Source organism: Conger conger, chromosome 8 (genome assembly GCF_963514075.1).
Source record: "Conger conger chromosome 8, fConCon1.1, whole genome shotgun sequence".
Taxonomy (NCBI): Eukaryota; Metazoa; Chordata; class Actinopteri; order Anguilliformes; family Congridae; genus Conger; species Conger conger.
In genome coordinates this window covers 9759723-9783126 of record NC_083767.1, presented here as the reverse complement: position 1 = coordinate 9783126, position 23404 = coordinate 9759723, and the positions used below count along the sequence as shown (strand labels likewise).

The window sequence follows — 23404 nt, the reverse complement described above, 5'->3', positions numbered from 1 at the left end:
ATGTAGGTTTTTAAAAGGGTTCATCAATGAACAGTAAACTGGGTTTGACGAAATTGGGTAGTCTGTATATTGTACGGTGTTACCACGGTGTTGCAATTTCAGAACCAAAGCCCACTGTCAAATCGACTCAAAAGAAATGAGCATACATTTTATTTCATACTGCTGCTTTTATGAAATATGCATCTCATGATTATAAAACAGATACAGCCAAGATCTTGAAAACAATGAAATGAAGACAACTTATTTCAGCCACCGTTTAATTTTACATCTTTATTGTCATCTCCTAAACATAGCCACATCGGCTTTGCACATAGAAAGTGGTTTAAAATACACCTTTAGTGTCCAAACCTCCAGTGCAACCTTCATTAAAACGGTTAACATTTAATAAAAATGATAATTTCTCATAAAACATATTTCTTCAATTCATGCATGCCATTTTACCCTAAAATGTATTTCCACCAGTTCATTCCACATAGTGTATTTATCAAAAATGATATAATGACCAAAAAGATACAGATCTACATCTTGTTTCTGTCACAGTTGACTTGTGCTGGTGTAGATCTGTTCTCTACATCTGATCTACAAAATGAGATCACTCGAAAGCAACCAACTCAGCTACCATGGTCTCAAGGGCCACCTGAATATGAAGTAAAAACAGGAAGTTGAACATTTAAAATAAGCGACTTTCAGCATACATATCAACACAGTTTGCAGTAGCACAACAGCAATTCTTAATGAAGCCTTCACTCGAACTTACTACAGAGGTCAGTAACCATAGTGATATAGCCCAATATCACCATGGTTACTGACCTCTGACACATTGGTTGTCTAGAGGGGTCCACTAGACATTCTGTTGAGGCTGGATAACAAATCCAGAGACAGCAGCACAATATTTCATACAACCAAAATACATGAATGATATGTGAACGAGGGGTATGTATTCCAGTTCTGCCAGTTAGTGATTTTGTGTGCTGGACTTCTGCAATATAGCAGCTTCATTGACTTCATTGCGTTGGCACCTAACTGGTTCACATTAGATTAACACATTAATTAAATAAAATTCACTGTATCGGATAAAAGCCACACACCTAATGAACCCACAATTCAAATAATTCAGCCTATTAAGATTTCTACCATTAACATTCGTATTTCATCAAACATTACAGTACAAACAGCGCAGTCCTGTACAAAAAGTATTCCCTTTTTCTGTCAAAACCATGAGAAACGAGGTATGCTTATCTCTGGTCCACCTCACATTTTCTAGTCACTGTACAGTTGCATAATTTAAACCCGCTCTTGACATTACATAGTATTCCTGAATTTGAAAAACAATTACCGAAACTGAAACTTTGTACACTGGTAATCAAAATCAAAATCACAGAAGAGATAAAAGTACAATTCGCAGTACAATTAGAAGTTTCTGTCGCTGTATGGTTTCACTTCTTCCAGAAGAAAAAGTAAAAATAAATAACAGGATGATGTCAAATTCCTTGTGTGTAAAACAGTGTGTTTAGAGAGTTTAAGACTGCTTGAAAAAGATAGGAGCCTGCAGAAATGTAACATTACATCAGCAGGTATCTACTGACACAGCTGGCTCGATATGGCATCGACTCCACCCCTCTGAGCCTCTCCATTGGTTTGTTCCTACAGTATTAGTTTAGACTGGGTACAGACTGAATCTCCACCTCAGTGCGTCCAGTACTTAAGGCACGCTTTGTTCGATTAACTGGTTTCCCTGGAGATGAATTTTTCCTTTCATTTTCAGTCGCTATGGTTACATCTTGATCTTGGAGTACAGCTGGTCGATCTGGGCCCTGAAGTGCGCCCTGAGGTCCGCCCTCTTGGCCTTCATGGTCGGGGTCAGCAGGCCGTTCTGGACAGAGAACATCTCAGGGTGCAGGGTGATGTCCTTGACCTGCTCGAGACAAGGAGCGACGCTCAACAACACAGTGGCTGATTCCAGGACAAAGAAAGATCACTCAGCACTTCAATGCATCCACACACAACAGCACATACTGTAAATGGCCATGATCGACAAGCTACTGCAAGGCTCAGAAATAATGTTCACACAGATCCCATTCGAGTCTGAGTGACACACTGCCGACAGCCTGTACCATGTGGCTAAAGCTAACCATGCTAACCGTCGTATGAATGAACACTTCACCTGCTCGAAAGACTTCAGGCCTGCATCTTTGCCCAGTTTCAAGAGGTCCTCTAAGATGGCCTTCTTCAGTTCCTGCATGAACAAACACTTTCTAGTTAGGTACTAAATATCCCAGCAGATGACCTTCTGCTCCACAACACGCACCGCAAGAGCCAATTAAAAGACATCTACAAAGAGCCATCCTTCCCTGCCAATCCCTGAATCAGCAGAAAGAGACACGGTGTCAGAACTCTTACTCCATACCTGGTTTTTACACAGCTCTTCATAGGAACCTTCATGACCTCTCTTCTTGGCCCATCCACCAAAGAAGTCCGGATCTGGAACTATGATGCCCACCAGACATGCCTATGGGGTTACGAGAAGCAAAAATGAATCAGATGTCATACATTACCCTTCTGAAAATTCCAGCTAAGACCAGCTGGGATTCTAAGCTAGTTTAAGATGGTGTAAATTTGTCACTTATAGTATATAGGCTGGTCAGCTGGTAGACCAGCGAAAAGTGTTGAAAACAGAGCTTAAAACCAGCTTGACCAGCTTAAGCTGGTTTAAGCCGGAATTTCCAGCAGGGTAGTTCTTCAGTATAACTACAGAAATCTGCTGCCTCAGAACGAAAGAGTCCACACGCTGTATATGCTCCCGTATGAACACAAATGTTGAGACCTGGTTCGTAACGTTACTTTTAATTCACATTCACAGGGGGGCGTATACAGTGTTCTACTTCTACCTCACAGCCCAGGAGGAGCACTAGACACAGCCTCACCTGCAGACTGTCGCCATGGACAAAGGCCTGAGCCACGGGATCGCTGCGGATGTAGATGTTCTCGATCTTCTCTGGCGCGATGTACTCGCCCTGAGCCAGCTTGAATATGTGCTTCTTCCTGTCCACGATTTTCAAAGTGCCGTTCTGCAGACACAAACACGATCAGATAAAACGTGCATGACTGGCCTTACCACAAAGCAATTCATCATTTAAAACAAACTGTCTGAAGAGTAGGGTTTTTGGAATGTTCTTTTCCCCGCCCCCGGAAGTACTTAAGTGTTGTAGCACTCCATTGCTTCCAATTACCAGTAGTGAGGGCAGTAGAATCTTCAGTTGACCAAATTCTAAACACATATCTGTGATCTTACATCTCAAAGGGCTAAAACAGGGAAAATAAAGTGTACAATAATGAAATCAGGTGTGAGAAGCAGAGAGGGTGGGCTCACCTCTAACCACTTGCCGATGTCTCCGGTGTGGACCCATCCGTCCTCGTCGATGGTCTCCTTGGTTTTTTCTGGGTCCTTCAGGTATCCCAGGAACACGTTTGGTCCTTTCACACAGACCTGAAAGGCACACAGAGCACTTCCTTTATTCGTGTATTCACCAGGGACAAAGTGCCATTTCACAAATACTACCATCTTTAGCAACGGCTGCTTTTCAGCCATTGCACATTACAATCCACAAATGTGTCACATAATAGCCAAAAAACAGACGAGGAGTACATATTTGTACACACAAGATGTTAGTTTTATGGCGAACAAGATGCTAGAGTTCGCCGTAAAACAAAACAAATTCAGCATTGAACTGTAATTGAAATGTACCTGTTCTAAAATGCATTCATGAATGTATGCTGCATAATTGGTATGAAATAACCACAGGTGTATCCATAATGGAAAGCTCTACTGAAATGCAGTGACAATACCACACCTCTCCCTCTCCGTTGGCTGCAAAGTAGTTCATCTCGGCCACGTCGACCAGCTTCAGAATGTTACAGGGCAGGGGCGCTCCCACGTGACCTGAACGAAGAGGCAGACGCTCATTCTAGAGGGACGCAGATCCCCAAACGCCATTCTCCTTGCCGTCTAAACCTCGTTTCAGCTACGGCACACAGCAATGTACAAAACCGTGTCTCTCATAATAATTCTGCATCAAAATTAAATGTCTTTGGCTTGTCAGGCTACAGAAAACACAGCTGTCAACAAAATGTGACACTGAGGTGGATTAAATCTGTATTAAAAAACAACACAATAACGCTCATTGAGGTCATTTCCCCTTCACAACTGATGTCACAGATGCTATAATCACTTGATGTCCACAGGCCACGTGTTACCCACTTCTGAACACAACCGCTCGAGAACAATGGTGACAATCTAAAAGTCCCAAATCCTGAATGGCATTAGTCATCTGTCGCTGCCCGGTGGCCTCGCTCCTCCTACAAAAGGTCAGTTTGGGAGATTTTTTGTGAAAACGATCGAGGCGCTCGCGTTGCGTTACCTGCTGTGCAGTCTCCGGGCATTGAAATTGTGCATGCTGCTGTGCATTCCGTCTGTCCGTACCCTTCGTGGAACTACCGGAACATAAAAACAGACATCATTCAGGGATGAACTCAAACGAGGAGAATAAACTGACCTCGGGGAGGAAATGAACAGAGTCTGACCCATACAGGTACCCGTACAGAGAATTCCCTCCCTAAAGGCATGGCGTTTGTGCAGCAGACATTCTGTTAACCATTACCCTTTATTGGAATAATAATAGGAGTCCTTGACCTCTACAATGGAACTGCCTTCTCAAACAACTCACGCTCTGTAAAGACCTAATGTGTGCTTCATTTACACAGAAATGCATTTTGAAATGTTGTCTCCATGACAACAAAAAGAGGGGAATTCGTGTTATGAAGTGACAATAGGACAAAAAGCACCTGTAGGACAACACATTTCCTAATGAGACGTTAGAAACAATGGTGACTTGGTAACAGCCAATTAGCCCACTGACTAATCCCACGGTTCCCATAGCGCTGCATATCAGGAAGAGTGTCATGTTCCTTTAAAGAACAACAGCTTAACACAAAACAATGTCATCTGAAAATGTTCTCAGCCCAAAGACCTGTAGTGCCTATAGTGCCGCTTGGAACATTTCTGTTCAATTTAAGCTCTAGGTTTTAAAGATTTAATGTGGGAACATGATGTGCCTTTACATTCTGCACAAGCGAATTGATTAAAGGGTTCGTGGAATTGTCCCAGGCCTTAATCAGGGTTAATAAACCTGGGTTAAGACGGTCTGTGACGTAATCATATAACCAGAAGTAAACCAACCATGTAAAGAAATAAAGCCGTTTCACTAACAGCTTGGCACAGTAAGACCCATGTAGCTGTTAGGGCCTTGCTCAAGGCCCTTTACCCCACATTGCTCCAGGGGGACTTTGGTCTAATGAACTGTCAATTGCACTGGATAAAAGCGTCAGCTAAATAAGAAACGTGATGTAGTTAGGCAGGAGCAGTATATCCATCCCATCATGCAGCAGGGCTCTCACCTGGCAGCCCAGGGCTGTGCGCAGAAAGGTCAGGACAGTCGGGGAGACGGGGGCTGCTCCGGTGACCATCAGACGCACGCGACCCCCCAAACTGGCCTGCAGGGGGCGAGAGAGACAACACCACCACAGCATGTTCAACAACCATTCAATACAAAACATCAGTTCCGTATGCATATTTATTTGTGGCGTTTTGTTCAAGATGGTGAAATGCATTTGTTTTGACGGCATGCTAACAGTAATTCTAACCAGCAGCAGTGAGTGAGATCAGTGATCACAGTGGTGTTGGAGAACAGCACATACAGAACAGAGAGTTTTTACCCATTAAGGTGCGAGATCAGAAATATGTGAACAGAATGTCCTTAACTGAACATTATAATGCTGATGTAACAATCACTACTGGTAACTGAAAGAGCTTGGTTGCTCCAGGGGAGGACTGTCTCCTGCTTAGTCTAATCAACTGTATATTGCTCTGGATAAGAGCATCTGCAAAATGCCATAAAATACTCCAGATGGATGTACTTTTAATTATTTTGCAGTAAAAACATTATTTTTTTAGCTATAGCTACACACTGCAATAGCCAATTCATTCCATGGCACAGAATGGCTGCAGTAGCCACACAGTGAGCTGTATCGCTGTAGCGCAGGTACCTGCACTTTCTTAAAGATGAGCTTGTCCCACAGGCTGTCCTTCCTGATGATGCCGTTCCTCATCTCCGCCTGCTTCCTGCTGGAGGCGAACTGCAGCACCCACCTCTTCAGGGGGGTGTTGGCCTGCCCCAATATCTGAGGAGAAGGGCAGAACGTCACCCGGAGGACTGCCGCGCCGTGGCCCCAGCATGCCCTGCGGCCCCAGCATGCACTGCGGTGCGGAGCCGCTCGACGGCGCCGCTCACCTTGTCGAACATCCGGTTGAGGAGCCGCGGGACCACGGGGAAGATGGTGGGCTGCAGCGTCTTCAGGTCGTCCATCAGCAGGCGGATGTCTCCCTGGAAGAAGCCGATTCGCGCTCCGTGGCACATCACCACCGCCTGAGCGCAGAGGGCAAGCACACCCGCACCTCGTTACTAAGCTATCCTTAAGAGTTTACAGGACAGGAAGTGACATTTCCACACACACACACACACACACACACACACACCTGGTGAAAGAACACATACCTGTACCAGTCTCTCAAACATATGGGCGAGGGGCAGGTAGGAAATGTGCGTGTCGCTGCTGTTTATGGTGGTGGTGATCTGGAACAGAAACACAAGACCACAGGGGGTAAGAGGGTCACACAGGAGGCCCAGGACCCCACCTCCACCACACGCTCAAGGGAGGGAGGAGATGAGCACGTCCCCTGCACAGGGAGGTCCCAAGGCCTGGTCAGGGAGAACGGAGGGAGCGGAGCGGACAGAGGGAACGAGAGAAGAAGAGCAGGACCGTTAGCGGCAGCAGAGGAGGAAGGAGAGGGAAGGAGAGCAGGACCAGTAAAGAAATGCTTAGAATAACGGCGATACACCAGGAGTTGGATGTCAACTGCTGTATAAAGAAAGAAAGAAGTGCTTTAGCATGGAAATCGGAAGAGATTCACAGGTGAAGCAAGGAGCACGAATGAACGCAGCAAGCAACATCTTCCATTAAAACACATATTGTACATGCTAACATGGATACATTACAGAAACATACACATCGCCCTTCGTGAGAACTCTGATGGACAAACGCGTAACAGAACTACACTTAGTAGTAATACGCGTGAAAATGTAAAAATGTGGCAAAAAGACACTCGCAAATCAATCAGTTTCTCCCACAACACTGAGCGACACTGATCCCTGCGTGCGCAGTACCTGAAGTATTTTAATGATGGATGAGCAGTTGGACAGGATATTTCTGTGCGAGATCATGGCACCCTTGGGATTTCCTGAGGGAGAGAGGAGAAGGGAAACACATTCCAGCCTGGCCGTTTAACAATGCAGACAGCAGCATCAGCTGCACGGTCTCCTGGAGCACAGTATCCCGTTACAGAGGAGCTGGGTTTCAGGGGCCGCAGCGTGCCGAGACAGGCGTGACGTCACGCATGTACACGCTCGAGGCCGAAATATGAAGATCGGCTCCCTACCTGTAGTGCCGCTTGTGAAACAGATTATAGCCAGGTCCTCAGGCTTGGGAGGCTAGAGGAAAAGTCACAAGAGCAAATTATTATTATTTACACTCAACGCTGTAACACTGCCCACATCGTCACACACTCATCACTCAGTCTGTCCTGATTTACACTTTTAACGACACTTAAAATATTAGCTTGACTACTGAAATTCTCACCCCATTGGGGGTCATGTTGAAATGAGTCAAATTGACTCACCCCTTTGGCAATGTTCGTGTTTCATTTAGCAAAAAAGAATAGAATAATAATTCACACCGCACTAAGCAACACAACACCACAGTCAGGAGACCGCACACTCACCACTGGTTTCCTGTAGTTGGCTTTGCCGAGATCCTGGAAGAGTGAAAAAAAACCAGAATGAGAACCGGCCTTAACAAGGCGGCCCAAGGCTGTGGTTCGGGTAATATCAAAGCGCTCATAAGAGGTACAAAAGCCCAAGGCTTTGTTTTGTTAAAACTCTTATGAGAGAGGCCTGGGGCTGCTCATTGGCTAACATTAAAACACAGCTCTGTTCACCTTCACTTCCTTCAGGCTGAGGATCTCGATGCCGCACTCCTTTGCCTTGGCTACCAGCGCGGCGTCAAAGTCCTCCATCAGGATGATCGTCTTGACGGTGTGTTCCCGGTCCGCCATGCAGTCCAGAACGAGCTGGGCCTTGTCAGGGACATCACACACCACCGTGGAAATGGCAGCTGAGAGCACAGACACACACAGACACACATACCGCTTTCAGACAGACGTGGTTCTGGTTCTGGCTCTGGTTCAGTTCTGGAGTCTCAGAACCTTGGTGCTTTCTGGCTTACCAGCCTGCGTCCATACCTTATGCAGAACCAAAGTTCCACCACCCTCCATCATCAATGGAGGGCGTGGCTCAATGCACAAGACCAACTGTTTTTTGGTTCCAGCTGAGAACTGAGAACAGAGAACAGACTGCTCCTCTACCGTGTGTTGATATAATGGCACATTGTAAGTTGACACAACAGTGGCATTTTGGTGCAGTGAAATTAAGAAATGAGTAAAGTGTAACTACCAGAATCCAAATCACCCATTATGCACTCACCCCACACGAACCCAAGAGAGACCATTTTGAGTGATATTTGCATGTGGTTTCATATTTTTGAAAACCTGGTCAAAATAGAAAGGGGAAGTGCAACTGGAGAGCTGTTACCAAGTTTCATGTCTGACTGGTCCGATGCGATTACTACAGCGACCGCTGTACCCACCTTTGTCGATGATGTAGCGGATGGCCTCTGTGCCAAGCGTGTCGTAGAGGGGTACGGACACCAGGGAATATGTGTAACAGGCCATCTCAGTCACGGTCCACTATGGACATACAGGTCACATGATACAGTCAGACCACTCCCCCCTAACCTCAGTTCAGAGTCAGTCCAAACATCGGATTCAATTCAACGGTCATCATAACAGTGCTTGGTGCAAAGTGAATATTCAACCGATGTTGTAAAGCCATGGCACTAAGAATAGGTGGCATTATCTGGTGCTTACATAGGGATGGGCATTGCATAAATTTTGCCGATACCCATGCTAAAATAACATCTTTGAACAATGTAATGAAACTAATGTAATGAAATTGAACAATTTAATGGTTTCATTTATTCAATTATACTTTATACTTGCCATTTTGAATGAGTTTAATGTTAGCTAGCTAGCTAACAGTGCCTGCTGTCACTGGTTACTGATAAAGTTGACCGAGCGACTGTAACATTAACTAATGAATGCGTGTGCCACTGAAATTTGTGTTGTTATTTGGTCAGGTTGGTCCCAGTCGTATTGGACCCGGTGCATAGTGGTACCGGGTTTCAGTACCCAGGCCTACTGGTACCTCTGGTCTGCTTTGTGCAAAGATCCCGATGAACTTGTCGCCAGCCTGGCTGTGCCCTCTGTGGAGAAACGCTGAGCCCAGGACTTCTGCCTGCTCCGCCACCTATGGGAAAAGTGCCGGAAAGACCACCTGAGACACCCTCTCTCACTCAGCAGCCAATGCATTGTGGGACAGCGCACATCCCGGCAGTGCACATCTCCGTCTAACCCAGAACAAGCCAAACCCTGTTCCTGTAAATCTAGCTTCCAGTAGGTTTTCAATCAAACCATACCTAATTCAGCAGCTAGAGATCTTCTGGAACCACTAACTTGCAGAATCAGGCTTGCCAATATCTAAAAAGGTCGGAATTAACACTTACAGGATGATTGAGTTCCAGGATCAAGGGTGGGTAGCCCTAGCATAACCAGTCTGTTCACTTCCTGTAGCTCAGCTATACCACACAGTCTGCCATCTTGGGTCTAGTTTCAGACATCCATTTGCTTTAACGCAAGGTGAATGCCCTGGCCCAGAGATCTGAAGATGCCCGTCTAAATGCAATTACACACAGGTGTGATTTATCCCTCTGGCAGATGTACAGCAGAGATGGAGCGGACTCTCTGAATTATCACCTCTTGGTAGGACATCCAGACGTACGGCTCATTCGGCTTTCTGGATCCCAGGCAAGGTCCATTATCTGGGGAGCAGAAACACAAGATGGACACCTTTACATTATTTGAATTTTAATCCATGTAATGATTTTTTCCCCTTTCCATTTAAAGTCGCTAAACCACAAGATAAAGAAACATACTTGCTACTGTACCTAATTTACAAACAGGAAAACAAATGATGCTTTCAGAACATCTAAACAGATACGTACTACATGGAATTTTTTCCCCTTTGACCGAAGACCTGCAAATAAACACTTTGGTAATGTAAAACATTTAAACACTCGCGTGTGGACCGTGTTATCCACTTAGTGTAAAACACATGATTTACATGATGAAACCCCTCCTTTTATGATTATTATTTTTAAATTCTCATTTTAAAAAGCCACTCACTCGACAGCCGTAATCCTCTGCAGAAGACTTCGTACATGGTGGTGGTGTCACTGTAGAGGTTGATCAGGGGCTCGTCGCTGTCCAGCAAGGGCGATCTACGAGCGAGGTCACCACCCTGTGGGAACAGCAGGGGACCAGTCAGCTCTGCTGTCCGAGAACGTAGCTAAAAAGCTCCACTGCCTGTCACTGGTATAAAGACCGCAGCCCGAGCAGTGGGTATATTTTGCTCAGAAAATATACTTATTACTTCATAAAAGGAACATTATACCTTTCAATCTATTCCAATTTGTTGTAAATTCTGAGAGGGTACAAGGGACACACCAGTCCTTGCTTGGGCTCTGACAGATTTTAGGGACCCCTCAAAGTCCAATGTAATGTTCTGCTGTGTGATAACAACAGTACATTATTTTTGTCTCTTGCCATACATTTGAAGAGCCCCTGAACTCTGCACAAGTGTAAACCGTTATGGTAAATGGTTGGCATTTATATAGCACCTTTATCCAAAGCGCTGTACAATTGATGCTTCTCATTCACCCATTCATACACACACTCACACACCGACGGCGATTGGCTGCCATTCAAGGCGCCGACCAGCTCGTCAGGAGCATTTGGGGGTTAGGTGTCTTGCTCAGAGACACTTCGACACAGCCCGGGCGGGGGATCGAACTGGCAACCCGCCGACTGCCAGACGACTGCTCTTACTGCCTGAGCCATGTCGCCCCATATGGGGGATGGGGGATGCAGAGAAGATGCAGAGAAGGAAGCATATAAAAATAACTGTAAAAGGAACAATGAAAAGGCAAGAGTTCACATGAAAACCAAAGCAGAACTTGTTAGGGCCCAGATTTCGGTATCCTGACGTGAGTCAAGCCCTTCTGTCTGTCGTTTTCTGACGCGGTACTCAGCATGGTGACACGTGGTCTGTCAGTAGGTTTGTTTATGCAGTGTTGTACACCTATGAAATTGAGGCACATACCTTCTGGAAAAGTTACAAGCGCGAAAGAGGGGGCTTTGAATTTAATTTTGTTTGTGTTCCTCCAATAAAAAACAAAAAAAATCAGGCTAAAGGTAAAGAAACCGCAGTGTTTATGGGGAGTGCCATAAAATAAATATTTGTGCTTTGTTCTGCTGGCATGACTATGGAGCACAGCCAAACGGGCGACACAGGGAGGTATCACATCTCTACAGAGAGCTTTATGAGGCGCTACAGCAGGTGCAGCCAGCAGGGCTAGGTGAGAGAGGAGTCACTGGCACCGAACTGGCAGAACCTGAATGTTGAATGAGCATTTTTTTAATAGCATGGCAAAGTGAGACTCCAGGAATATAATAAGAAACAGTAAGCAGTGATCTAGGCTAGACATTTCTACCATACAAAGTACTGATAATCTACATGTACTATACTGATCATGTACTACATGTACTTCCCTGGCCTATATTCCCTGACACATCAACCAAAACAGAGTACAAAAGTCCGTCAAAATGGTTCTCAATACACATTACTAGGATGTGGCAAACATTTTATGCCATTACTTGCGTTAAGCAAATTAGGCAGTGTTTAGTATAGACGGCTATATTGAAGGTTAGGCATTAAATAAAACTCACGGATAATTTCATTACTGAAGGAAGCAACTTGAAACTTGTTTGTGTAAATGAGGGTCTGAATTTACACAAATAACCACACACGTGGTTAATTTCATTTCAATTCAGCAAATCCTGAAAATTAATTGAGATAACATGACTGAAAAGAAAAAAATGCCAACACTATTCAATGAACATTTTTTTTCCAATTCAAGGAATAGGTTTCAGTTCATTTCCTGAAGCGAGCCAGCTGAAAGGGAACCTTTTAGCTCAGGGGTCAGGGGTTAAAGGTTGCTCACCTGCGTCTCCACAGACTGCATGCTGAGGTCGCAGGGGGGCCTCACAGCCCTGGGGCGGCTCATGAACCAGTAGGTGGTGAAGGCGGCGAAGGCGGCTGTGCCCACCAGGGTGTTGGTGGGAAGGCTCCAGAGGTACTGCCGGAGGTCAGCCAGCTCGGGAATCCCCAGCTGTCTCAGGAGCTCGTGAGCTTGCATCGCAGGCCTTTAGGTTCAGCGTTCTGCGCACACAGGGGGAGGCCGGTGGGTTAGCGGCCGGCTGCCTAAAATGCCACTCACGGTTATCTGACATTCGGTTATTTAGCTGATGCATTTATCCAAAGCGACTTACCAACGGTTAGACTAAGCAGGGGACAATCCCCCATGTGGGGTTAAGGGATTTGCTCAAGGGTGTAGCTGTAGATCTGAACAGCTGTGCAGATCTTATAGTAGCTACACCGGGGCTTGAACCACCAACCTTCCGGGTCCCAGTAATTTACCTTAACCACTAGGCTACAGGCTGCCCCAAAAAGCCGTTCCGAACAGCGTCAATGTGCCTCATAAGCGGGGGCGCTATCAGGCAGGACTTGGAGCAGCTCACCAAGACCACACCAAGCAAACAGCTGTATAATGCAAATCACTCTGCCTGTTTTCACATTCCACTGTGCGCCTTCCATTAAATTATGCTCAGATATTAGGCTTTGACAGGCGCACAATGCAGCGAGTGCAATGCAATGAGTCATATAAAAAACAAAATCACCACCATTATAAAGGCGTGTTGACTTTTTGCTCTCATAAATGGGAGCACATTCCACATCAACCCATCAACCCTCACTCACATCAGTTTTTTTTTCTATGGGGATCAGGAAAATCTACATATCATATTGTGCGCTTCAAAGGGCCTGTTTATTCAATAACACTGTAATTGACTCTAAGTGTACTTTTTCATGGCTTGAGTCCAACATTTTCTACTGTGTAACGCTGATATTCTGATACTCGTTCCTGCTCCTCATGTGAAACCCAAATTGCTAGTTGATGAAAATCCATCTTGGTGGGAGCAACAGATTCTCACGCAAGCACCAAGAAAGGCCTTTCCACGATACAGCAAGGCTGAGGAGGACCAACCATCAGGCTGCAAGATGCTTTCCACATGCGTGTGTTCAACTGATCTGAACCCTAATTTCCACATTTAACACAGACCAGTCAAATTCAGCACTGTAGACGTGCACACATCCCCCATACCAGTTAACACTTGGACCCTGCAGGAGATGCAATGGCTAAAGATGACCTGAGGAAACACAAAGATCCACGGTCACCTTCGTCCAGCATTTTGTCACGCTAACATTTCATAATCACATTTTAAATCTAAAGTCAAGTAATCAAGTTCAGCAGCTACAAAAAAAGACCAGTGCATTCTGTACCGCAGCAAGCATACAGAGTATAGTGCGCAAGGCGATTTCTCCCAGCTAGTCAGAAACGGGTCTGGATGCACATCGGTACTTGGACTTTGAAATGGACAAAGTGTTTTGGGGAAAGATGAGCTATTTGTGGTTAATTGTTCCAGCACTATGCACATCAAAACCTGTAACTTTGTACAACCTTGTCTTGTACAAGGCCACAAGAAAATGCTTAATAATTAAACATTCGCGTTACGAATCTATCTTTTTTTGCTTCATTTTTTGGTATAGAAGCTTGAATCATACATTGACAAAGCCAACCGTAAAACCAAAAAGGAATATGACGGGCATATTTCTAGCTCATAGTCTATAATTTGGATAAATAAATATGGCTGTTAAAACAATGGGGCTTAAAAAAACAGAGTCAAGGCCATCCAAGTTTCTCCAGCTCTAAAGCGAAGAGGACTTAGGAGGCTGACGACTGAACCAGAGGACCTCCTCTGAAACGATTCACAGTTTTCAGTCAAGAACTGAACCTTCTGAGCAAAACAGCATTTCCTTTAAGGACTCATCAACACTCAAAAACCATCCTCCCCTTACAAGAGTAAAGTCACGACTATACAGCAGGACTACAGTGTAGAGAAAAGCGCTTTAAAGTTCCCAGTGGAGCAAGCGATACGGGTGAAGCAAAATGAACCGAAACAAAAAACAAATGTGACTTTTGTTGCTCCAAAACATTAAAACATCCCACAGACCCACCGATGCATTTTGAGCCTCTGTCCTTAACTAAAGAACCATATATTCAACTATGCGGAAACCAGCTCTACAACAGACATTCAAAACAAATAAAATGATGAATATTTTGAAAAATATTGTCACTGCAACATGATTTTGTCATCCAAGCCACTTGCAGTACGTGTAAACAGCACTTTTCCTGTCGGATCTCAGGAGGACATGCTAACGAGGAGGGCTGCGACCACCAGGTCAGTGTCGCTGGAGGGCTGGAGCCTCAGGTATGACAGGGCTGTTATACCGTAGTCCCCGTTTCAGCTATAGAACCCATTCGCTCTTTACCACGCACAAGGGTAATCAACTACCAATGATGTAAAGTACAGCAGTACAATGGCAAATGCAAGAACATTAATACCAATTGACAACCCAAAAACAAACTGGACAGTATTTGGACAGTGATACTGTATAAAAATGGCCGCGATTCCTACATACTTCACACACAATATGGATGCAAATACCCACAAATAAAAGCTAACAGTCTCTACTCAAACCTCATATTCATTGTTTTCAAATCCAATGGGCCAGATTTCAGAAAAAAAAAAAAAAGAAGAAGCTAATTTCGTGTCACTGTCCTAATACTTACGAACTGCACCATACATCTTACTCACAGTGGCCCTTCTCCTCTTGTTCAAAAAATGTAGCTACCGTACTACTCGTTAGCCAATATCCAGCACTCAACCGTTTCACAAACTTTGCGAATACAGACACGTATGCTAATCCCTGCCGTCGCACAGTGAAAGAACGGTACTCACATATCCTCTGTGCACGTGGACCCAGACTGCAGCCCTGAGGACCACAGCACTGCCCTAACCCCGCTGTCCCAGGCCACACCCCCACCCAGGGTTCCTTGCAGGGCTTCTCACAAATTAACAGCCCAATAAGATCCGAGTTACCCCACAGCCTCGGGTCAAATGAGTCTGCGGGCTGTGTACCAACTCTGAGCACACTGCATGCAGTTCACATAGACCGCAGAAAGGGGTCAATCCAGCGTTTGTCTACAGCCACTGCAGAGGTCAACTGCAAACCCGTTGGATGGCATTAGACAGTGGTGTTAAAGGTAAGGGAAAAGTACAGCCCCTGTAAACAAAGGGAGAGCGGACATCCTGGCACTGGACCAAAGTCTCCAGTTGCCTGAAAGCTGGGCTGAATTCTGCCAGTAAAAGTGCGTCGGTTGAGCTGACCCTTGTCCAGGTTTCCCAACCGCGCAGCCTTCCCCCGCGATCAGCCGAGGTCCCAGAAACAACAGGCCTATCGCAGGGTCATATTCCAGACTCCCGCTCGCAGGCTTCCAGGTGAGAGGTAACTCACGACCACCCGCTCCCCCTCCCCCCTCCCCAGTCTCACCCCGGGCCAGAAATACAAGCCAATGACAGGGCAGGACAGGCAGGCCCAGGCCTGCATCTGTCAGGCAGGTGGGGGTTGAGGAACCGCCCCTTCCTCAACCCCCACCTGCCTGACAGACGCAGTGTGAACAGCTAGATTACACACAATGTGCTGCAACGGTATGGGCCAATGAGTGGCCAGTGTGAACAGCTAGATTACACACCATGCGGTACAAGGGTATGGGCCAATGAGTGGCCAGTGTGAACAGCTAGATTACAGACAATGCGGTACAACGGTATGGGCCAATGAGTGGCCAGTGTGAACAGCTAGATTACACACCATGCGGTACAAGGGTATGGGCCAATGAGTGGCCAGTGTGAACAGCTAGATTACACACAATGCGGTACAACGGTATGGGCCAATGAGTGGCCAGTGTGAACAGCTAGATTACACACCATGCGGTACAACGGTATGGGCCAATGAGTGGCCAGTGTGAACAGCTAGATTACACACCATGCGGTACAACGGTATGGGCCAATGAGTGGCCAGTGTGAACAGCTAGATTACACACAATGCGGCACAACGGTATGGGCCAATGAGTGGCCAGTGTGAACAGCTAGATTACACACAATGCGGTACAACGGTATGGGCCAATGAGTGGCCAGTGAGAGCGGGAGGGCCGCCCAACTGTCCTCTGTGACACATTTATAGAGACAGCTGCTTGAACAGGAGCCAGAGACACTGACACAGCCAGTTCACCCAGCGCCACGCTTTTACACCACTGGGAAAAGGCTTCAGAGCGGCCTCGTTTAGTTTCGTAGAGTTATTGACTAATGCTTATTTAGCCTACATTTTCTTCTCGTTAATCTAAAGGTGAAAGGGAAAGGTCCAGCTGCAATTGCGCAGGAAGCAGCTTACAGGAAAAATACAACAGAAATATCCGATTGGAAAACCCAAGCTACGAACTTGGGAGTCCACTCTTCCATTATGCAGCTAGCAGCAGTGTAGTGGATAGGATAGTGGTGCTACACCAGAAAGATGACGAATTAAAATAAAGAACAATTTACTGCATAAAGATACAATAAACAAACATACTTTTATGTTGTGTCTCTAGGGCTATACGGGATAAATACATTAAGGAGTTTACCGTTGAAGGCGGTTCCCTTGGTCAGGATTCAAAACTGGGGTTCTTATTTATTAGGCTTGCCCTCTATCCACCTCTAGCATACCGTCGTGGTTCGTCCAGTTCCCACATACAGCCTTTGTCAGCGGTTCATCATCAGGGTCGTGAAATATTTAGTTGAACAGCACAGCTTCACACTTTAAGAATAACTGAATGATCACACAGGAATCATCACAATGGGGAAGTTCTATTCTCACCCACACACTCAGCACTCAGACACACACACACACACACACACACACCCCCGCCTGCGCTCACACACACACAGACACACCAATGCAAGCAGGCTCATGCTCATACAAGCAGGCTCATGCCCCCCCCCACAACCACCCATGCGTACAGACACACTACATTAATGACCGAAATTCCATATTCCCATGTCGTTGGCCTTTGATAGGATGCTATGCGGTTTCTCTCGTCACACTGGTTTCTAAGCTCTGCTTGAAGGTGTGGTTCATTAAGCTCCACCAATCAGCAGCTCATCTTTGGGTTTCCTGATCTTCAGAGTGCTGTGTTACAGCCTTTGGAGAACAGTAATACAGTGACTCACTCACCCAGCTCCTTCTCAATCTTTAAAAATCCTTTCGGATTTTGATCAGACGATACGAGTCTGTTGTACATGATCATTAGTGGGGAGACACACAGAATCTAATCTGACCTTTTCCCTACAGAGAGAGGCAATCGTTACATAAAATCAATAAAGCACAGTTCATTACACGCATTCTGCAGGCCTTGCATTTATACATTTCTCAGGTCAACAACACATTCAAATGCATTTCTTTTGAACACTGCGGTCGTCTGCAACATTCTTTAGGGTAATTTTGGTTCGGATCCTTCTTCAAAGATGGTGAACAAAGCCTAAAATTGAAGCTAAATGACGGTGTTTTCCGCTGGAATGTAACCACACAGGCCAGTCTCTTCACAGAGCATAACTCCATCAGTGTGCCATAGGTCTGAGATGCATGGCTGTCTGCTGATTAACTGAAGGCTCTTGGACTGACCTTGAGAGCTTTGGTGACAAAAGAAAGAAAGAAAGAAACAGTGACCGGTGCAACAGGCACAGACAAAATGATCACATGACCCTAACGCAGCGGCCTGTAAACTAGAGCAAAGGTCACCACTGCCCCAGAGTGATTCAGAGACTTGAGCCACTAATATGTGAGCGCTAACGTTTTAATACCATCCCAAGTAATATCTGCAGGGGTGTCAGACTAAAACCAACATTGCAGATATTTGGATTAAAAAAATATATACATTTTGGTGCGTGTCACTTCAGTTGGACGGCAGAATTCCACTTTTCCCAGTTTCTCCAGGTCACTCACATAAATGCGTACGTTTTCAATGCCCCAATTTCCGCTAAACATTTTTCAGTATAAGGCAGATTATAAGTGAAAGACCTGCAAACATAAACCTTTTTACTCCAAAGATTAACTCATCTAAACCTCTTAAAAAGAACCCAGTGACACTAATCAGGTTCTCAAATTGACAAGATTGGGCTCAATATTTGCAGGCTACAGCAAGGCTTATTTATTTCTTATGTGCCTGCAAGCAAATCGCTACCTTCGCTACCGGTAGTGACCGTTTTAGTGGTCAAACCTGACATAGACAAGATGGCATCAATTAAAAAATATAATCAAAGGTTAGCGGATAAAGCCAAACGTTGACAAATACCCCAGGATATCGTATCCAGACATTGTGAGCCATTTGATTTTCACTCCAAGCCCTTATACCCCAGAGGATTTGAAGAGCTAACAAGCCTCTAAGCTTTAAACCAATTTCTGGAAGAATGGGTGAAGGAAGTAAAGGTGAAAACTGAAGGCCAACATTGCTGTAGTTGCGGTTAGAGCAAGCAGTTACTCGTTTTTGCATTTTGCTATCAATCCTTGTTACGTATAGGCTTGCTAAAAAAAAATTCTATTGATTTTTTCATTCAAATAAACATGTCAACACTTTGATAGTAAATTATTTCTTCATCATCCTCCACGTGCCATTGAGATCAGGTACAATCCTCAGGTGCCCTTCATTGGACTGAGTTGCACCAGCTCAGTAACTGAACCACGAGGAGAGACTGTTTTGATCCACTCGTAGTAATTACTTTACGTCCAAGCCAGCAGTTACGATATAACCTCAGTAATCATGGTGCCGCAACATTTATTAGCTGATGTTGGATTTTACACTTGGTGCAACTGGCCCTTGGGCCCCGAGAATTTTCTTACCGCAGAGACCAGTAGGTATTTGTTACAAATGCTTAATGTTGGGAAAACGAGTGAAAAGACTTCTTTAAATTCAGTGTAAATCCAAAGTGAACAGGCTTGGATGCGATTGGTTGAAGAACGAGTTTGGGGATCTGCAATAGTGTTTCTTCTGGCTCATGCTGGATAAAGATTTTATGTATTGTTGCGTCTTGTGTTATTATAATGGTATTTGATTAGGCTCTGTTTTAGTTTGCATGGGTATTTTATAATGCGTTTATGACCATTTGACATTTTTTTATTTCCTATTTTGGAATTATGTTATCTGTATGTACACTGTATCAGGCTGTGACTGCAGTTCTGCAGTCATTGCACTGTTTGTTGTATTCAATATTAAATCAGATCCTACAGCCTAACTCAGTACTTGAGTACTTTTTTCAGTGGATAATTTCTTACTGTAGTAGTTTTTTGGATGACTACTTGTACTCTTACTTGAGTAATTATTATTTGAAAGTAAAAGTACTCTTACTTGAGTACAGTTTTTGGCTACTCTACCCACCTCTGACTAAGAACATATTTGTGACCTCACACCTAAAAGGGTCACTTGCCCTGTACTGTTGAGCAGCTAACCGCCCTGATCAGTCGAGGACTGCAAGTGCTGCAGAGCACAGGAGTGAGTCAGCTGTAAACACACCCCTCCCCACGAGACCCTGCCCGGCAGTAACCCAAAAGTGGGAGTGGGCTGTCGGCTGTTGCTAGGAGGCGGGGCCCCCCGCCGCGTGATGGGTCCGCCCATGTCACCGAGCCCCTGTCTCCCCCTCCCCCTCGACACAGAGGCGTGCAGACAGGTTGCTCATATCCGAGTCAGCCAGACTACCACTGGGTCACCTACTGCACACATCCCCCACACAACAACGAACAGGGCTGCTAAACAGTGTCCATGATGTTAGTCATTACATTACCTCTTATCCAGAGCAACGTACATTAAAGTGCAAACCATAACCAGGGACAAGTGCGCTGAAAACCCTACAGGGAAGTGTTCTCTTCCGTTGACACACCATAGGCAGTTATGTCGGACAAAAACAATGTGTCCGCTGACTTCACTGAACAACAGCGTGGTTTGCGTGAGAGAGAGAGAGAGATGTAAACGCTGGTGTTATGGAGAAGCTCAGTTAGTGGAGCTCAGAGACGCGAGCGTTTCCTAGCGATGCACTCAGTGGGACAGCGTTCCTGACTGCGGATTCTAACAACCATCACACCACTGTGCTGCAGTAAGCGAGCCACGTGCCCCTCTCAGGACCACAGCTATAGCTGAAAATACGATGAAAATAAACCCCACCGTGTGCTCCCTGCCTACAGGTAGTATGACCTGAGCTCACCGTCTCATTAAGCACCTGTTTTAAAGGGGCTCTTCTCCTCTACTTGTGATGTTAGCTAATGAAGCTGACACTAGCTGACAGTGTCATCGATAGATGTGGCAGGATCACTATTCAAGTGTAGGAGTGCACACACAACATGCACACACACATACACACAGCCACAACACACACACACCATGGCCCATCTCTATAGCCCTGCACTTCTGCCTGTAATTAAGCACCACTCCAGAATCTATTACGCATTAACTCCCATGCCTAACGGGGTTAGCCAATATTTACTTGGTATTTGGATAGGCATCAAAAGTAACCGCAGCACAAGGCATAACGGCATACAACTCATTGACACCTGTTGCACACGGTTTAATTTAATTTTCCCTTTTCTCGTGTGCATGACACGCTGTCGGAACGTCTGCGGCTCTGCCTTGGATCTTACTCAGCAGGTTTACCTCAGAGTCGACAGAAAGGGGAAGTGCCTCCGGCCCTTTGTCGTCCAGAATTCAGCTGGACAGGATGAATTAACACAATAGGACAGTCTTAGGAGAGCTTTTAAGCTCAGTTGAAAGCCACGAGACCACTCGGCTAATCAAACGGTAACTTTCAAAGACTAAGTGGAATAGTTGGTCCAGTCTGTAATATAAATTCATTGGTTAAAAGGCTGAAGGTCACTACAACTGGCCAGTATGTTCCTAAAATGCCACATCCCTACGCAATCCTGTGGCATCCTCTCCGTAAAACCTGCGTCACAGGTCAAAGATAACATACTCACGTTCATCTCGTTCTTGGCGCAAATTAATGTTCCATAATCACGGAACTAAAGGTCATGAGTTCGGCTATTTAATGGCTTCCAAATGATTCCTGCTTCAGCTTAAGGCAGAATTTTCACTCGTTCTGTTTTTTTTTTTAGCAGAAAGGAACAGTTACGGCAAGCTAAACACTCCACTCGGATTATGGCTGAGTTGGAAGTTTCCAGAATTTTCTACAACATGCCTGACCCTGGGGACTGTGTTAGGACTACCACCATCACCAGGTGATAACAGGCTGGTGTGGCCTTCCACCAATGAGAACAAGCCACCTTTCCCCTCAAGAGCAACTGTTGCACATGTGGGTTGCACTAATCAAGGTAGAAGAAAACCCTGGAGGATTTGTTTATCTCTAGCAAAGCTGTGTTCATGATGCCTTTCGCTCAACTGTGGCAATAAAGCACAGTTTACGCTCAGTGCAAAACATGCGTTAGTAAAAGAGGAGATTAAGAAATAGGAGTATCAGAGACTGAACTCAAAGCTGTTGGTTTTGATTACCAAATTATCAATATTTCATAGCCCATCCAAACGTGCACCCATTCACAATGTTCACTGACATGCGCGTAAAAAAAACTATCAGCTTAAAACCAGATACTTCTGAGCATTGATGATAGAGTTCACGGAGGGAAACCAGCATGTGATGGACAATAATCACACATTACTGCGTCTAACGTGGTAAACACTACAGACCAACGCAACACTCTGGCCTCATCAACTCTGATAACACGTTTTATTTTGGGTTAATAGTTTTCATACTCATACTGTATGATACTGTATAATTCAACGAATAGATTGTATTCTTAATGGACACCTCCACAGACGTCAGAAATGACCTAGCAGGGACACACTTTGCTAAATTGAATCTGGACAATATCCAATATCATTCAGATACACAACAGATAACAGCAGATATAGATAGCAATAATTTCGAAATAACTTCGTTGAGGGATACACATCCACGTCAACGCCGAGATTGCCTGGATAAGTACAATATGCAGCAACATTGCACTCGATCTCACATAGACCAGGAAAGAATGCATTCGCCGCAATTATACAGATCAACCAAGTTAATCTTAGATACCTAGCTATATTAGCTAGGCTAAACAGCTGCGTTATATCACATACCGAATACACCATTGTCCTTAGCAATGCTCTACATCAAAATGGGAAGAAAGCACGTTTTTTTCCACAAACAAAATAACCCATTTGTAACATGATTATGTTATTAACGAACTGTTAGAAAAGCAACGAACTGCTTCGCTAACTTGCAGCGATAAGCGCGAAATCCATTTTTTTAACGTTACGTTAGGTTAAATTAGAACGAAGTTCATTCACTCGATCTCATTGGTGATGTCGAAAGCTTACTTGCTCGTTGCTACCAAACTTTCAATTACACTAAAACCCAAAAGGCAGCCATAAAGTATCCATAAGAATATGAATTATAAATATACATTAGAGCGTGTTCATTACCCACCTGTACAAATCTCAAGAGGACTGGCTTCTGCCCCAAAGACCATGCGGTTCTCTGAGTGACAACAGGGCATTTTCTGTTGGCGAGCCGGTTTCTTGTCCAATCATAATCACTGTACAATATGTTTATGCATGTGTTCCCTTAACGAGACTTACTATTGGTTAATATTTGTGCCCATTTACTTTGGTGAACATGTGTGACCTTTGTACATACATGAAGGTGTATTGTGCGCTTTGTTATAACAACACGGTCGTTAAAGATAATGCGATACACATGTATGTGTGTTATCCATACAGTATCGTTAACTGTGGAAAAATAACTTAAATCTACACACGTTTTTTATCTTGACAATAATTCCCATGCATTGAGCTAAAACCAAACGTGGTAACGGGGTCTTAGTGTTTTGAACATGATTCTGAAGGTCACCCTGTCCCTCTAACTACGCAAGAAAAAAAGAAAAAAATGTATAATTATTGTGGGCCTTTCCTTGATATTGTAGGTGGTTCAAAAAGGTGAAAACCCTACAGTAGCCAATTAATCATA

General features: G+C 44.9%; 1 protein-coding gene across 3 annotated transcripts; it reads right to left on the bottom strand.

The window, feature by feature from the left end:
• Positions 1-255: 255 nt before the first annotated feature.
• Positions 256-22939, bottom strand: LOC133134818 (long-chain-fatty-acid--CoA ligase 1-like). 3 transcript variants are annotated; one of them, XM_061251264.1, is made up of 21 exons: positions 22865-22939; positions 12349-12566; positions 10472-10586; positions 10043-10107; positions 9435-9536; positions 8818-8917; positions 8111-8286; positions 7895-7927; positions 7553-7604; positions 7281-7354; positions 6612-6689; positions 6348-6482; positions 6103-6237; positions 5455-5550; positions 4419-4491; positions 3852-3940; positions 3371-3487; positions 2925-3068; positions 2408-2509; positions 2165-2236; positions 256-1915 (listed from the first exon to the last, which is right to left on the bottom strand). In XM_061251264.1, the coding sequence occupies exons 2-21, from the start codon at positions 12541-12543 to the stop codon at positions 1775-1777; spliced, it is 2094 nt and encodes a 697-aa protein (XP_061107248.1). In that variant the 5' UTR covers positions 12544-12566; positions 22865-22939; the 3' UTR covers positions 256-1774. The 3 variants fall into 3 exon arrangements, with proteins under 3 accessions (XP_061107248.1, XP_061107247.1, XP_061107249.1); XM_061251263.1 differs by lacking the exon at positions 22865-22939 and adding an exon at positions 15266-15403; XM_061251265.1 differs by lacking the exon at positions 22865-22939 and adding an exon at positions 15097-15116.
• Between the last annotated feature and the right edge of the window lie 465 nt (positions 22940-23404).

Excerpts from the sequence above, each read along its gene's own strand:
- LOC133134818 (XM_061251264.1), bottom strand. The coding sequence starts at position 12,543 with ATGCAAGCTCACGAGCTCCTGAGACAGCTGGGGATTCCCGAGCTGGCT. Across the intron at positions 8,287-8,817 it reads CCGCTACATCATCGACAAAG|CTGCCATTTCCACGGTGGTG; the intron begins GTGGGTACAGCG and ends CTGTGCTCTCAG. Across the intron at positions 6,690-7,280 it reads CCATCATTAAAATACTTCAG|ATCACCACCACCATAAACAG; the intron begins GTACTGCGCACG and ends TTTCTGTTCCAG.